Raw genomic sequence first — 17,688 nt, forward strand, 5'->3', positions numbered from 1 at the left:
ACTGAAATGGATTAGACAAATTTGTTGAGGAGCCGGCTGTCGATGGCTGCTAGCCATGATGACTGTTCTCTGCCTCCACAGTTGGAGGCAGCAATGCTTGTGAATACCAGTTGCTGGAAACAGAACAGCTGTGTGGAGAAGGCTTCTGTGTTCGGATCCTGTTTCTGGGTTCCCCATGGAAGCAACTGTGTGGCCACTGTGAGAACAGGATGCTGGACTAAGATTGGCCAGTGGCATGATCCATCTGGTTCTTCTTATGTTCTTATAAATAATAATGATAATAAGCAGGACCCAAACACAAGAGCAACCTTCCCTTTTGTGGCTTCTGGCAAATGCCATTCAGAAGCATACAGGAACCAGGTCCCCCACTGTTGGGGCAAAAGAACCTTCAGTAATATCTCCCTATATACATAAAAATGTAAGGCTGTCATCACCCAGTTCCCATTGGAGGATTTATAGTGCCTCAGCAGAATCCTGGATTTGTATGAATCCGTGGCAGAGGAGGCGTTTGAGTGTCACAGTGGCCAACCAGGTGCCCTGTTGGGAAGCCCACAAGAAACATCCATACCATCCAACATTTCTCCAATGAAAATAGGGACATCCTATTCAATAATAATAATAATAATAATAATAATAATAATAATAATAATATCCTTCCAGTAGCACCTTAAAGACCAACTAAGTTAGTTCTTGGTATGAGCTTTCGTGTGCATGCACACTTCTTCAGATACACTGAAACAGAAGTCACCAGACCTTTCTTTATAGTGAGAAAGTGGGGAGGGGTATTACTCAGAAGGGTGGTGGGAATGGGTGATTGGCAGATAGCTGTGATGAGCCTGTTGATGACTCTTAACGACTGCAATAGGTCTTACAGGAAAAAGCAAGGGGTGAGAAGTTGAAAAATGGCTTTGTTATGTATAATGAGATAAGAATCCAATGTCTTTGTTCAGACCAGGTCTCTCCATGGTTTTAAGTTTGGTAATAAGTTGCAATTCAGCAGCTTCTCTTTCCAGTCTATTTCTTCCAGTAGCACCTTAAAGACCAACTAAGTCAGTTCTTGGTATGAGCTTTCGTGTGCATGCACACTTCTTCAGATACACGGTATCTGAAGAAGTGTGCATGCACACGAAAGCTCATACCAAGAACTGACTTAGTTGGTCTTTAAGGTGCTACTGGAAGGAATTTTTTTTGTTTTGACTATGGCAGACCAACACGGCTACCTATCTGTAACCAGTCTATTTCTGAAATTCCTTTGTAGTAGAACAGCTACTTTGAGATCTTGTATAGAATGTCCTGGGAGATTGAAGTGTTCTCCTACTGGTTTCTCTGTCTTGTGATTCCTGATGTCTGATTTATGTCCGTTTATTCTTTGGCGTAAGGTTTGGCCTGTTTGTCCAATATAGAAAGCTGAAGGACACTGTTGGCATTTGATGTCATACACAATGTTAGACGATGAGCAATTAAATAGTCCCGAGATGGTATGTGTGATGTTGTTGGGGCCAGTAATGGTGTTGTCCGGGTGTATGTGGCAGCAAAGTTGGCATCTGGGTTTATTGCAGGCTCTGGTGCCAGTGTCCGTGTTAAGTCTGGTTGTAGTATTATTGTGGGTTATAAATATAACGTTATTTTTTAAACCCTCCCCATCTGATTGCCCCAGCCACTCTTATGCCATTTCTCCTCTGCTTGACTGTAGTCAGAAGAGTGATGAAGGAATGGGGAGGAAGCACAAGGTCTGCATTCTCACTGTGTGTACTTTTGAGTACCAGAAGCTAAGAGGGTTTGTGTGTGTGTGTGTTTTGCAGCAGGCAACAACAGTCTTCCTAGATGCCTGCCTGTGGGCTTCCTGGGGACACCTTTTCTGACTGTCTGCTGTTGGAAACTGGATGCTGTGCTGGAAGGATCTTCTTAGCCTTGATTTTGCAGCACACTGTGCATGTGTGTGCACGAAACAGGGTGCACAACACCCAACCCCTCAGTCTGTTTTATCTCATTAAGACACATCTGTACCGCTTAATCATTTGCATTGCTAAGCAATGTACATTAAAAAAAACCCAGGAACTGGGATGTTAAAACAGCGACAACAATAAAAAACCTATCATAAATCCAAACATAACCTTGGAATGTCTGCTGGAGCAAGAAAGGCTTAGTCATGTGTCTGAAGTTCTGCTATGTTTCAGTTAAAGGTATTCTATTGGTTAACTTGACAAACAAACAAACAAATCAGGATCATAAGAACATAGGATTTAGGGTATTGGAGCACCTTCCCTAAGGCAATGCCACTAAAGTGTTGGGCACTTTTGAGTGAGCATAGGGAAAACTGAGAACAAATGAGCTCTGCAACAAAATGTTGCAGTGCTTACTCCTCTCTCCGGCTTGTGCTTTTGTTCAGGGTTCTGGCCTGCCAGCCAGCCAGCCAGCCAGCCAGCTGTATCCTACAAACTGTCAAGAGACTCAGTCGAGACACTATCTTTCTCCCCCCCCTTTTTTTGTTTTACCTTTCCAACTGATATTCAATACTCTGAGACTTCTAAGGACTCTCAATCCTCATAGGGCTGCTTTTTCGGGGTGGGGTGTATACCCCCTTAGGCTTCTTATTTATTTTTTGCTACTTCTGCAAACCTGGGAATTCTGAGGTAGACTGCCTCTGAACACAGACGTTCCATCTATCTATCTATCTATCATCTATCTATCTATCTATCTATCTATCTATCTATCTATCTATCTATCATGTCTAGTAGCCATCATTCAATATTCTTAAAGCTGCGCTTTAGGGACATGAAAGAAGTCCTGTTGGATTGGAACAAAATGTCCCTCTAGTCCAGTGCCAGCTTCCCACAGTGGGCAGCCAAATATCTCTACAAAGTCCAGAAGCAAGCTTCTCCTGTCTCAGCTCCAATGATACGGAGATCTGTTCCCGTTTCAAACATTTTCCCTACTTCAGCTCCTCCCCACTCCTGCTCCATACGCAAATACATATTAGGGGAAGGGGTTCCAATTGGGACCCACACCCTCCCTCCTGCACACCCTCTTTCCCCAAAGTTTCAGGGGGAGGCTGGGCGGTGGTGCTCAGGTTTTTACAGAGCAGCTTGTGGCTGCTTCTTGCACTCTGAACCCCATCCAGCCACCCCGCCCTGCCAGCTGTCTGTTGGGCTGGCCCGGCCCCTACAGCTCCTTCCCTGATCTTTGGATTCCTGCGGGCGGCTGTGCCAAGCTGCCTGCCAGCCTGCCTCCTTCGGAGGTGAGCTTGGAAACCTCGCCCCATCCAGCTTCTGGTCGAGGGCAGCCTCTCAAGTAGGATGCGGTTTCTCTCCATGGCCAGCCAGACTTGGAAACCTTTGGAGCCGATCTGCTGCCTGCTTTGGCCTCTGTGCTGGGATTGAAGAGCTGGAACTGATCTCAGGGGGAAAGGGCTCCTTTGGTCCCTCACCCCATCCTATCTCGGCCTGACATGGTTCAGAGGCAGCAACAGCCTCGCCGCCTCGCCTTGTGGACATGCTGAGCCCCAGATGGACCACATGGAATGTTCCCACTCATCTCAGCCCACCTAGGACCTCCCATCTTATCCGCTTCTTCCGTTTCCCTGACGAGCCCCCTGGCAGAGAGCCGCAGAGAGACAGCCAGCCATCTGTGGCCCCAGGATTTGTTGCCTCCAGGATCAAGATATATAATTCTCAGCTGGCTGATTCTGCAGTTTGTGAAGAGGCGGTGAGGTATGGAGGGGCCCCAAGCGTCAAGGAGGAAGAGTGCCCAGGCTTGCAAGCACACTCCCTGAAAAGACAGCGAAGGGGTCCAACAGAACCTGGGGATGGGCCTGGCACTGGAGAGAAACGGCGGCCGAGTGTGAGTTATCTTGTCCTGGGCAGAGAGGAGGGATCTCAAGGGAACAGCTGGAAATGAGAGAGGAGGACGGGTGGTTATGAAAGGAACAGGGCAGCTGATTCTCAAGTGGAGGATGTGGACAGAGAAAAGTTTTCTCTCCCTCTCTCAACACTAGCACCTGTGCAGCCTAATGTTGGGCACAATTATTTGTACGGTGAACGCTTAAAACTATGGAAGGAGGCAGGAATTGCCACCAGCTAAGATGGTTTGTTGGGATGCGGGTGGCACTGTGGGTTAAACCACAGAGCCTAGGGCTTGCTGATCAGAAGGTCGGCGCTTCGAATCCCCATGACGGGGTGAGCTCCCATTGCTCGGTCCCAGCTCCTGCCAACCTAGCAGTTTGAAAGCACGTCAAAGTGCAAATAGATAAATAGGTACCACTCTGGCAGGAAGGTAAACGGTGTTTCCGTGTGCTGCTCTGGTTCGCCAGAAGCGGCTTAGTCATGCTGGCAACATGACCTGGAGGCTGTACGCCGACTCCTTCGGCCAATAAAGTGAGATGAGCGCTGCAACCCCAGACTCGTCCGCGACTGGACCTAATGGTCAGGGGTCCCTTTAAGATGGCTTTAAAAGAGGATTGGACAAATACATGGAGGAGAAGGCTGTCGAAGGCTGTTTGCCAACTGCTGGAAGCAGCAGGAGGGGAGAGCGTGTTCTTGTGCTTGCAGGTTCCCCACAGCCACCTGGTTGGCTGTTGCAAGAAGATGATGCTGGGCTCAATGAGCCTCCTTTGTCCTGTTCCTGCAGGCTTTTCTTATGTTCTTAGTGGTGCTGGCAGCTCCTCTGATAGGATGGGCGACTGTCATTTTCATATTTCCCATAGTTCATTAATCTTCTTCCTCCTTTTCATGCACATGCACCTCAAAAATAGATCCTCTCTGCCTATAAAAATAGGAGCTTTTGGATCTCAGGGTTGCTTTGAAATTTCAAGAGTTAGAAACCATGCACCGGATTTGGGCTCGAGCTGGAGCCAGTCACTAGCTAGTCTACCCTGAGCACTAGAAATTTCATCAATACCAGGAATCCACGGTGGCAGGAAGATCTTTGCAAGCTGGCAGGAGTGCGGACCTTTGACCGCCAGTTTCGATTATTTCTTGTTTCGGGGAAACAAGGGGGGAAACCAGGTTGATTTTCCTGGCCTCTTCTTCTTCCCTTTGTTATATAATGGCCTTGGGCAGCAGCCAATTTCTGGGGTGGTCGGGGGAGTGAAGGAGATCCTTCCTCTTTCCTCTTATCCTAGGTGGACTAATTTGTTTTTTGCACTTTCAGTTTCTTTAAGGGTAAACATGCAAAGCATTCAAACTTTGTAGTGTGTGTGTGTGTGTGTGTGTGTGTGTGTGTAAGCTTTGTATGAAATGTGTATATTCTCTGCACATAATACTTATATGCATGCTTCATTGTAATCCTTGCAACAACCCTGTAAGGCTTTTCATTACAGTCATATCTCATGTTACATCTACTTCATGTTACATTATTTCAGGTTACGTCCCGCGGCGACCCGGAAGTATCTGAAAGGGTTACTTCCGGGTTTTGTCGCTTGTGCATGTGCAGCCGCGCAAAATGATGTCACGTGCATGCGCAGAAGCGGCAAAATGCAACCTGTGCATGCGCAGATGCACCCCTGCGTTTTTTTCATGTTGCGAATGGCCCTCTGGAACGGATCCCATTTGCAACCAGAGGTACCACTGTATTTTGTTTATCATTAAGGTTTTTCTCCTTTCGGGATAAAGATTGACCACTTAATAATAAAACAATATGTGAAATTGTCAGCCCAAAACGACTTAGCCAAATTCATGGAGGAGAGGGCTATCAGCTGCTACTATCCACAAGGGCTATGCTCTGTCTCCACAGTCAGAGACAGCAGTGTTGCTTCTGAATGCAAGTTGCTGGAGCCTGCTAGAATAGCACGAGACTCTTAATCTCAGGATCATGGGTTCAAGCCCCACATTGGGGGAAAGAAGGAGGAAAATAATAATAATAATAATAATAATAATAATAATAATAATAATAATAATAATAATTCTATTTATACCCCGCCCATCATGCTGGGTTTCCCCTGCCACTCTGGGTGGTTATTCCTGCACTGCAGGGGGTTGGACTAGATGACCGCCAGGGTCCCTTCCAACTCAACAGTTCTATGATTCTGTGAAGCCACAGAAGGAATCCAGCTCTTCTGCCTGCTTAGGGAGTTCCCAGAAGAGGTATCTGGTTGGCTGTTGTGAGTACAGGACGCCTTTCACCAGATCCAGCGAGCTCTCCTTATGTCCCTAAGCTGAGTTGCTTTTGTAAAAGAAAGAAAAGTGACTAATAATAAACTTAACTAAGAATAATAATGGGGCAGCCATGCCCATTAGTTTCAGTGCATCTGCTCTGAGTATAATTCACATGAACCGCCTGTCGTGCATCTCTTGAATGAGCTCAAAGCATCCGGATCCCATGTTTGCCTTTGCGTCCAAACTGCTCTGCTTCTGAGCACTGGAGGCGGCTTCACAGGGGAATGGGGGGATCCTTGATTGGGGAAAACAGCCCTCCCACCCCCACAGGGCCTGGAACAAAGAGAGGAGAGGGGCTGTGGGGGGACCGGCTGGGAAAGGCCTCCAGCCTTGGAGGTGCATTGTCTCCCTGTCAGCTGCCGGGCTCAGCTGGCCCTGAGGGCAGGCACCCTGTCACCCGGGGTGAGCTGCATCGCGCAGTAAGGTGACCTTGGGGATCCAGTTGTTTGTCCCAGCTGCTCCGTGGGCCCGGAGGAGGGAGAGTGTGCTGGAGCCTCTCTCCTCCTCCTCCCCATTGAGGCACTGGGGGGGGGGGGAACGGTGCCACCCCCTACAGGTCTTCAGAACTGCTGCTGCAAAGGCTGCAGCGGCTTGGAGATGAGCAGTGTTGGGTCTCTGCCTGCTGGACGCCTTTGAGCTGCAAGGACCTCATCCCAGGCGTTTGTGCTGCACCCTTGGGGTAAGGCTTGGCATTCTCTTTCTCTTTCTCTCTCTTCCCACCCCCACCGCAACCCCTGGGGCTATGCTTCTCCCTGCACCCAAATTGGCCTGATCCATTTCAGGGGAGGAATGAGGATGGAGGCAGAGAGACCTTCCTAGAGACAGGTGAGGCAGGAAACTTGGGGATGGAGGCCACCTGTCTGGTGTGACAACCCACGTTCATGGGGGCTCTTCCGGGGAGTCTCAGCTGGTGCTCTCGTGGCTAAGTTCTCGGTGGCGAAGGGGAAGACCATTACTGGAACATTTTCCTCGAAGTTCTCTGGTTTTCAGTCTAGTTGTTTTGAGGTTTTGCTGCTTTCGTCTCTGCTGAGGGGCCTGCCTCAGCAGCTGTCTTCTCTGCTCTCGGCATTTTGCCGCTCTGTTGCTTTGATTGCCACACATCGATGTTTCTCCCGCCTGATGTCAGCCGCAGCCCAATAAATGTGACCAAATAAATGTGGCGCTCTTCAAGATGCCACGCGACTCAGTCAGCGGTCTTTGCCTCCGTTGGGGTTTGTTTCCTGTTGTATTGATTTTGTTGCAAAATCAACACAGCACACTTTTTTTTGGATGCCAGAAGACTATGTTTAACATTTCAAATGAAAGATCTGGCATTAGCATATGCGATGCTTACACGTTGTCCAAAAAGATGGTACCTATTTGCATAACGTTTGGTGTATGCTAGTACAGTTGTTCTGAAAGTGGGTGGTACCACCCCCTGGGGGGCACCTAAAGGTAAAGGCACCCCTGACTGTTAGGCCCAGTCGTGACCAACTCTGGGGTTGTGGCACTCATCTCGCTTTATTGGCCAAGGGAGCCGGCATACAGCTTCCGGGTCGTATGGCCAGCATGACTAAGCCGCTTCTGGCGAACCAGAGCAGCGAACGGAAACGCCGTTTACCTTCCTGCTGGAGTGGTACCTATTTATCTACTTGCACTTTGACGTGCTTTTGAACTGCTAGGTTGGCAGGAGCAGGGACCAAGCAACGGGAGCCCACCCTGTTGCGGGGATTCGAACCACCAAACATCTTATCAGCAAGCCCTAGGCTCTGTGGTTTAGACCACAGCGCCACCCGCGTCCCTTCTGGGGGGCACCTAGGGGGCACCAAAATGCAAGGGGGCAGCGGGGGGGCACCCACTGGAGGTGTAAGTGACTATCAGACTTTGAAAAGCGGGACTCACTGGATCAAGTTCATCAGTCTTGTAGAATTAATTAAACTAAGCAGTTTTAATGGGATTTTAAATAAATGTGCAGTTGCTGCTGCTTTGCGTTTTATTATTCTCTTCCTTCTGCAATGATTCCTATGCATTATTCAGAATGCAAACTGCCATTCTGAAAAATGCTTCTTATAGGGTAGATGTAAATGCATAGGTATGTATAGATGCAAATTTAGAAATGGTTACTGTGATTTAAATAGAAGAGCAATCCATCTCACTGCAACTTCCGATCTTTTCCACAGATGATGCTTAGCTACCCATCTGAAAAGGCAGTTAGGTTGAAGGGCACAGGAAACAGGGCCTTCACAGTGGTGACCCCCTTTCTGTGTAATTCGGTCCCATAAAATATCAGGAAGGCCCCCTCCCTAGATCTTTAAAAATGGGAAACTTAATCCTGAATTTTTCAGTAGCTAATCATGAGCTGTAGAAACAGGGTAGAGAATTCCTTCTGATATGATCTGCTGGTTAATTGCATGATTTGTGCTGGTGTGGTGAATTATGAAATGGATGCTTTTAGCAGGCAACGAATATCGTTTTGCTGCTGCTGCTTCGGCAGTTATTTTGGACCCAGATTTGCAACAGATTCTCCTTGCGAAGGGGGCCCTAAAATGCATAAAAAGCAAATGAAAAAAAATTGCCTTGGAGTGAAGTGATTGGAGGGGGGAGAGAAAGTGGGATCGTTTGCAGCTTGGAAATCCACTTCTGGCTCTCCTATAAAGAAAATGTCTGCCTGGTTCCACCTGGAGGGAACATTTGCACCATCTCAAAAATCCTGCGGGAACTAGCCTCTTCACCAGAGATATCCTCCAAGCCAAGAGGTCTGTGTGTGATGGAGAAGAGGAGAAACGTTCAGAACTGGCCGATCTCTGGAGGGGGGGGAGAGAGAGTAGGGAGAGGCGCCAAGGGAGCCCAGGAATGTCCCATCTCCAGGGTGCCCGGCAAGCCGCTCTCAGCGATGCAATTAATGCGAAGGCAGGCGGCGAACAGAGTGTTGATTCAAGGCAAGCAGCCTTCTCCTCGCCTCCCTGCTCACCAGCCAGCTGGAGAGCCAGTCTCTTGGCCCTTCCTTGTCTGCCTTTGTGCTTTCGTTCCTTGGGATTCTTCCCAGGGCAGAGAGCAAGAGGCTTTGGCTATAAGGTGAGTCTGACAGACACAAGGATCCTTTTCTGCTCTGGTGGCAAGGGGAAAGGTTTTGGGGTGGCAGCCTGGCACTCCTGCAGATGGTTTGGCCCTTGCAGGATTTGTGGGTTAAAGTCCTATTCACCTTCTGCCCAGGGGAGAGCCAGAGTCTGGACCTTAGGACATTTTTTTGGGGGGGGGGGAACTACTTGCGTATTCGCACAAAATGCAAATTTCGGTCATTCGCTTCACAATCCCTGGAAAAGATAATACTATTCTTGTTGGGCAGTAGTAATGTTTTGTTTAAGATTTGGTTTTATTGAGGTTTTAAGCAGAGGTTGGATGGTCATCTGTTAGGGATTCTGTAGCTGTGATCCCTGTGTTGGGCTGGAAAACCATTCCAACTGTACAATTTTGTGATTTATAATTACCAGGATCTTGTCCTTCAGGTCTTATGATATTCTCATCTGAAACTTGAAACGTCAGTAAGAATTCCAAATAGTAGCAAATTTCACAGCAGGCTTTTGAACAGGACAGACCCTCCGAGTGCCCCTATTTTCCAGGGACAGTCCTGGATTTACAGAAGCTGTCCCAGTTTTTGATTTGATCCTAGAATGTCCCACTTTTCCTTAGGATGTCCATATATATATATATATATATATATATATATATATATATAAACATTTTGGATGGTTCTTTAGATGCGGCAGCCATGACTGGTGTATTTGTTTCAGCTCAGGGAATTCAGCCTTCTGTCTTCCCGACAGCTTTTGCCACTCTTTTGCCAGCTTAGATATGAACGCCAGAATCTCTATGGGCCAAAGAAAGATCTCTATGGGCCGAAAGACCAACTCGGATTACCATCCTAGTAGCCAACCTGCTGCCTCCACTACATCTAAAAAAAGAAGAAATAGAATCATAGAATTGTAGAGGGAAATCTCAAACACCTTTAAAAGGAGATGTTAAATGAATCTGGAGATGATCTCACCTGCTCCAGATCCTGGCCTGGGGGCGCTTCAGAGCACCTGTGGCTGGGTAGAGGGCATGCTGGGTGATTGCGCAGGTCCTTATCAGGCTTAGAATAGCATGGAGATTAGCCAAGAGGCTTTGGGATTTGTGCTCTTTTGCCCGGGTCATGAAAAGGCAGCTGGCCATTAGCTTGCGCACCAAGAACCGGGCAAGATGTTTCTCTGCACTCTTCTCCAGCTCTCTTTTCTCCTCAAGGTATGGGCGGCTGCCGTGCCCCTGTGGGTTCTGGGGACAGGTTCCATCGTCCCCAGGGTGCTCTCTGCCTCTCCTGACAACCCAGAGGTTTTCCTTTCGGAGGCAGCCATGCTTCTGAACAGGGTGGATTTGATTTAAATCAAATCAATTTATATCACGATTTAAATCACTAGTCAGTAAGACTTGATTTAAATTTTTTTTTTAACAGAAAGGCTCATTCTTGTTGGTATAATCTTAATATTTACAACCAGATAAAGGTTTCATTTTTGGAATAATAAATTTTCAGAGTAGTTTTTACAGTTCTATCAAAAATCATTGATTTGGTTATGCTATTAGAAATACATTGACAGATAATTATGAAATTTTCTGCTGTACTTCATTGGAAGGAGAAAAATAATCACTTCCTTAATAACAATTTAAACAATTTATTTAACTAAAACATTATAGCATATGTATCTATGTTTGTTAACTGATGTGGTTAAACAATTAAAAAACAAAACAAAACCTTAGGCGGAGTTTTAGCCCACATGAAAAACTTAAAACAAATCCTTATTTCCTGATGAATAGCCTTTGGACTATAATGTCACTTAAATAGAAAGCTATCTTTAGAAAGATTTTTCCTCCAAAAGCATTATATTTTATAAATCCAATTTAAATAATAAAATAAATCTGATTAAAAAATTTAAAAATCTGGTTTTGTGTGTGTGTGTGTGTGTGTTTTTAATCATTGATTTTTGTCCACCTTGCTTCTGAATACCAGTTGCGGGAAACCGAAGGAGGCGAGAATTTCTCAGGTCCTGCTTCCTTCTTTCCCTTGCGGTTGGCCAGTGTGAGAACAAGACTCTGGGCTCCCTTTGGCCTGTTCCCGCATTCTAATCTTATGTTCTCCAGCCCTCTCACTTCTCTCTCCTCTCCCTGTTTGCCCTGCGCAGGCCCCTGGAAGACAAAGGAAGAACATGAACGAGTTTTTGGGGGACGCCAGCATCCCGAGCCACGACCCCCTGCAGCCCTCCAGCGCCTCCTTGCCCAGCAATGGCATCGACACGTGGAAGAACCGGGCTGCCAGCCGCTTCAGCGGGTTCTTTGGTTCCGGCAACAGCGCCAGTCCCTTCACGCGGGTACGTTGCCAGTGCCCACCACTGTCACCCCTGGGTTCCTGCAGGCCCTTTTCTTTTGCAGGTGTTTGCAGCTGGGAAGGGTGTTCTGGAGAGGTAGGGAGTCTCTGCTCCTTGCAAAATCAAGTGGCGTCAGATCACGAGGAAGGGTAGCCAGAGACCAAGGTGGAGACGCATTCCTAGAGGAGGCCATTCATGATGGGTAGATGGAGCTTCCATCTCCAGAGGCAGTTTGCAGCAGCAGCAGCGGGTGGTTCTTGTTGTCTTACTCTTGCTTGTGGGCTTTGGGGAGAGGACCAGAGCTCAGTGGGTAGGGCAGCGGTCAGCAAACTTTTTCAGCAGGGGGCCGGTCCACTGTCCTTCAGACCTCGTGGAAGGCCGGACTATATTTTTTGGGGGGAAATGAACGAATTCCTGTGCCCCACAAATAACCCAGAGATGCATTTTAAATAAAAGCACACCTTCTACTCATGTAAAAACACCAGGCAGACCCCACAAATAACCCAGAGATGCATTTTAAATAAAAGGGCACATGTAAAAACATGCTGATTCACGGACCGTCTGTGGGCCGGATTTAGAAGGCGATTGGGCCGGATCCGACACCCGGGCCTTAGTTTGCCTACCCATGGGGTAGAGGAATCTGCTTTGCATCTGGCATCTCCAGGTAGGCCTGAGACCCTGGAGAGCTACTGCCAGCCAGTGTCAACAATACTGAGCTAGATGGACAAATGTCCTGACTCAGCAGAAGGCAGCTTCCTAGGTTCCTGTCTGGTTTTCCACTAGGGGAGGCAGAATGTCTGAGCACAGGCAGTTGTGGCTCATTTCTTTGGGGCCAGTTCACCCTTGACCATCCCTCTGGTGTGTGAGGGGGGAGCATGTTGGGGTGGGTGTGGCCTCCTCAAGTCTTGCATGCACACATTTATAGGATGTTCGCACACACAAAAGCAGACAGTGACACTCTCGCAAGCACACAACCCCCCTTTTCATTGGCTGATCCATGCAGATCAACTAAGGAGGGCAGTTTTTGCCCCCTCAGCGGTTCGTTAGGATGGCCAGTGAAGGTTGCTCTCTGAAAGACACGGCACAAAAGGAAAAGGGCTTGGGAGGGAGGAGGAAAGAAATAAACTCAAGACCCATCCATACTTAACCTTTCACTTTCTAGGTGCATGTCCATGCTTTCCTGCTCCGTGGCTGAGCACGTTTTCCCCACCCATGAAAACCCACTCTTTTGCGCTGAATTGGAGAAAACAGCCATTTTTGTTCCCCTCAGATTGCTGTTTGCTCTGATTCAGCAGGGAAGAGCGGTTTTTTGAGGGGAAAGCGGCAAGGCAAAAATAAAAAGCTGTCGGGCACAGTCCCAGAAAGCCCGGACCAGCGCCTAGAAATGTGGAGCAAAGATAATTGTGGATGAATCTTCAGGCACTAGTTACCAAGTTCAGTAGGTCATGGAACTGGGTCTAAGCATAAGGAAAGAGCTGCAGCTTCCTTGCCTTCCGGTGGCCTCAGTTATGGCAGCTGGCAGTTGGAGGGAGGCCTGTTATCCGTGATATCAGAGGGTCATGTGCCACTAAATACTCTTTTCTGGGAAGCATTGGTGGGAGCAGGCTGGTTCCTTCATGCCCTGTTTTGGGAAATCAGTGTCAGAAGACAGAATAACTCAGCATTAGATGAAAAAGTCTTCAAGATTCTATCCTGGCATCGCCAGACAGTTCTGGGAAAGACTATTGCCTTTCTTGGAGAACCACAGCGAGTCATTGTAGACAATACTAAGCTAGATTATTATTATTATTATTATTATTATTATTATTATTATTATTATTATTAACGATTATTTAAATTTATTCAGTTATTTTACAAAAGGAACTCAAAATGACGCCATAATAAACCCATAGGTTTAAAACCAGTAGGAGAGAAAACTCTAGAAGGCAATCCTGTTTTTAATAGGCAGGATTGAAACATCCCAAGCACTCAAGATTAATTAATAGCCAAACGCCTGAAGAAGAACAGATGGTTTGCCTGGTGCCTAATGATATTTTATTATTCTTTATTATTATTATAAATTAAATTTATATACAATTCATCTGAAGATCACAGAGCGGTTTGCAGCATAAAAACACAAAAAGAAAGCACAAAATACACATGAGTATAACAAAAACCAACAACCCCTGCCCACAAACATATTTAAAAGACCATAGATTGCTTAATCAGCCAAAGGCCTGCTTGTAGAGTTACTATGTAACACAGATGAGAGACAAATATACTAAACATTAAATAGGCACCTGGTGAGTCTCCTTGGGGAGAGCATTCCACATGCAGGGAGCCACCACTGAAAGGGCCTGTTCTTGTGTTGCCACTCTCCAGACCTCCTATGAAGCGGCACACGGAGAAGGGCCTCAGGTGACGTTTGCAAGGCGTGGGCCAGTTCATATGGAGAACATGGACCAGTAGTAGCCTGGTTTTTTTCGGGGAGGCTGGGGCGGGTAGAATTCTATACTATTTTGATCTAAAAGAAGGCTTCTTTTAGGTCCTTGTCCATCCATGATAACTATCTCAGGGAACCAGCTGCCAAAGGACAGGAAGCTAGGAGAGGATGTTCCCTTCATTCATTCAGCAGGCCGTTATGAGAAACAGGATTCGAACCCTCATCTCACAGGCCTCCTTTCCCCCTCTCCACATGGTCACACACAACACCCCTGTGAGGAAGGCCAGGTTGAAAGGCAGTGACTGGCCTCAAGTGAACTTCATGACTCAGCGGGGATTCGAACCTTGGTCTCTCCCAGGTCCTAGTCCAGCACTCCAACCAGGGCACCGCACAGCAGCACCCCCAGGCTTCCTTTTTCAGCCCTCCTTTCTGTGCTCCTCCAGGAGATGGACAAGATGGAGCAGCTGGAAAGCAGACTCCACTCCTACAGCCACTTCGGCCTCCCCAAGTTCCCCCAGCAGCTCCGCTTCGATCAGGATTCCTGGGAAGAGGAGGAAGAGGATGACGATGCCGCCCTGTGCCTGGAGGACAGCTGGCAGGAGATCATTGAGGGCACAGAGGTGAGGTGGGAGCAGGGCCCCTCTGCCGTCCAGCTGGCACTTTGGAAGAGAGCTGCTCTTGTGCTCGGGTCAAGCTTGTGGGTTTCCCCGCTGGGCTAGATGAGCCATTGACCTGATCCAACAGACGACTCTTCTTACATTTTTACGGAGAAGGCTGGCTGCTGTGATCTTGACCTAGCTGGGCTCAGTTCTCCAATAAAGCTTTAACCTGAACCCCTTACCCCAGTGAAGGTATCTGCCAGCTGATTTAAGACAGACGAAAGGGAAGTCCTTTCTCCCCCCGCACAATTAACTTTGTGGAAATCTGCATCCCTGGATGAGGGGCAGGCTGATGCTAGCTTAGATGGCTTTGATTTATTCAGAGGGATTGGACAGATTCAGGGTAAGGTCTGCCAGTGGAACCTCCACTTTTAGGAACAGTATACCAGTCTGCTGGGGTCAACCAACAGGGCAGGGTTTGCTTTCAATAATAATAATAATTTTATTATTCATACCCCACCACTCTGGGCGGCATATCTAAAAACATAATAAAAACGTCAAGCATTGAAAACCTCCTGCTACAGGGCTGCCTTCAGATGTCTTCGAGAAGTTGTGTAGTGCTTTATCTCCTTGACATATGAAGGGAGGGCGTTCCACAGGGAGGGTGCCACTACCGAGAAGGCTCTCTGCCTGCTTCCCTGTGACTTCGCTTCTCACAGTGAGGGAACTGCCAGAAGGTTCTTGGTGCTGGACCTCATTGTCTGGGCTGAACGATGGGGGTGGAGACGCTCCTTCAGGTATACAGGGCCGAGGCCGTTTAGGGCTTTAAAGGTCAGTGCCAACACTTGTGCTTGGAAATGTACTGGGAGCCCTGCTTGTGGGCTTCAAAGAAGCTTCGAGCCTGCCAATTCGCTGCGCTACTGACTCTTTGGAGGAAGCAGGGCTGTTGGCTGATGGACGGTCCCTTCAAGCCTCACTTGGCCATGGTTTTCCTTTAGTGTCAGGTGATTGACAGGTGGCTGGGGCCCCACCCACTCGTCAGAGCTGTCCTCTGGGGGTGGGGAAACCCAGGATGTGGCTGGCTGGATCTACTTCCCCACCCCTTGGGGTGGAATGGATTCAGAAGAGCGCTTGTCATATTCTTAGGAAAGTAATGGTAAAAAGAAGTAGCCCCTAACCCTGCCTCTGACTCTCCTAGGTTTTGACACGCCGGCAATGCCACCAGCAGGAAGCTATCTGGGAACTACTGCACACAGAAGCCTCCTACATCAGGAAGCTGAAGGTCATCACAGATGTAAGTGTCTTAGATGAAGGAATGTGTTTAATAATAATAATAATAATAATAATAATAATAATAATAATTTTATTCATTATTTATACCCCGCCCATCTGGCTGGGTTTGAGGACACAGAAGTCTTGAAGCATATTCATTCATTCATTCATAAAAAATATTTAAATACTGCTCTTCATACACACACACACACACACACACACACACACAAACACACACAAGTGTGGTTTATAAAAAAATACAGGTAGCCCCCTGTCTAAGTATGTTCAATATGTGTGCGGCTGTGTACAACCACATCGTGCCAAACCCAGACGTGACCTGGAAACATCATAAAGATGCCACTGAGACGTCACTAAAAGGGCAGAATGAGGTGGGGGGGTGGGGATGGGGCAGATTGGGGTGTTTGCAGGCTTTTTCAGTGAGTTTCAATTATACACCATGCGTGCAGTGTCTCAGAACGTAACCCCTGCATAAAACCATACAATGCAAACTATATATATATAGAAAGTTTAAACCAGAAATGTAGTACCTTTTATGGAACAATGTGCTCTCAATTGCCTGCATAGATGCCTGATGGAATAGAAAAGTTTTCCGCAGGTGTTTAAAAGTTGAAAAACAAGGTGCCTGATGAAACTCTAGTGGCAGGGAGTTCCACAGAACAGGGTTAATGACACTGAAGACTCTGTTCCTTGTTATTGTCAAATGAGCCGCACCTGCTCGGGGAATGACCAACGATGCTCCTGCAGAGGATCTTGGTGGCCCAGCTGAGATATAAGGGTTCAGGCGGTCCCTGGGGTACCCTGGGGGCTGAAGCTGTTCAGGGTTTTGTCAATTAATACAAGGACCTTGAACCAGGCTGCATAGTAGATGGGCAGGCAGGGCTGGTGCTTTAACAAAGGCGTCACATGTTCTCAGCCAGATGCCCCCATCAGCAATCTGGCCACTGCATTCTGCACCAGCTGGAGCTTTTAAACCAAGACCAAGAGCAGCCCCACAGAGAGTGCAGTGCAGTAATCCAGCCTTGAGGTTGCCAGTGCATGAAATACAGTGGTCATTCTATCCCTGCCCAGGAAGCATCCCTTTCCCTTCGCTTAAAGCAGTGTCACGTCCAAAGCCCTGGATCACAACCAACATCACCTTTGTTTCCTGGCTCTCTAACCAAACGGCGACCCCCACAACCGAGCCCCATTGCAATAGCTCATTTCTCTCTTTTTCTCTTTCCTCCTCAGCTGTTCCTGTGTTGCCTGTTGAACTTGCAGGAATCGGGGCTGCTTTGTGAGGTAAGCTAGTATCCTCTCCCTTTGAACATGGCTGTTGCCCCAGAAATGTCAGATGTCACCCTCCAGGGCCAAACCTCCCTTTCCTGTGCCAGCAATGGTCTGCCTCCTGCTCCTGGTGGCTTTGTAGCGAAACGCCCTCTCTGAAGCACCCTCCCCTCTGCCCCACTGGTCTCTTATCTGCTCTGAGGAAGTGGCCCAGTTTCTCTCCCCCTCCCACCCCCATTTCTGACAAGAAACCGTCTTGCGATCTTTCACTGTTTGGAGAAATACCTTAACCACACGACGCTCTGGCAGGCTTGTGGCACACAGAAGCTATTTAAAGTGATGAAAGAGATAATACCCAAGGCAACTCTTGCATCATGCAAATGCTTCTCTTGGGTCCCAGAGGTGCGTTGATCAGGTTTTCCCAACAAAAACCCACTCAACCTCTATGAACGAGAAGGAATGCTGGATAAATGTAGTTGCATCGGGCTGCAGAGCAGAGCTGGGGAAAGGAAGACGGCTCCATCCTTTCGGTGCCTTTAGGATTCCCCTATCCTGGAAGTCACGGGACGCGGGTGGCGCTGTGG

At 47.8% G+C, this 17,688-nt stretch overlaps 1 protein-coding gene across 9 annotated transcripts in view; it reads left to right on the forward strand.

The window, feature by feature from the left end:
• The window catches only part of PLEKHG5 (pleckstrin homology and RhoGEF domain containing G5), a gene marked incomplete at its 3' end in the record, with an annotated part of 98,400 nt that overhangs the window by 65,087 nt on the left and 15,625 nt on the right, over positions 1–17,688 (forward strand). For 8 of the 9 annotated variants that reach the window (XM_083752473.1, XM_083752472.1, XM_083752471.1 and 5 more), the window contains 4 exons: positions 11,345–11,530; positions 14,393–14,569; positions 15,747–15,842; positions 17,069–17,119. In XM_083752473.1, coding sequence (XP_083608599.1) covers positions 11,345–11,530; positions 14,393–14,569; positions 15,747–15,842; positions 17,069–17,119 — 510 coding nt within the window. Of the gene's footprint in view, positions 1–3,237; positions 3,841–11,344; positions 11,531–14,392; positions 14,570–15,746; positions 15,843–17,068; positions 17,120–17,688 lie in introns of those variants that run through there. The other variant, XM_083752477.1, reaches the window with a different exon arrangement.

Source organism: Podarcis gaigeae (assembly GCF_964106915.1).
Source record: "Podarcis gaigeae genome assembly, chromosome: 8".
Classification (NCBI taxonomy): Eukaryota; Metazoa; Chordata; class Lepidosauria; order Squamata; family Lacertidae; genus Podarcis; species Podarcis gaigeae.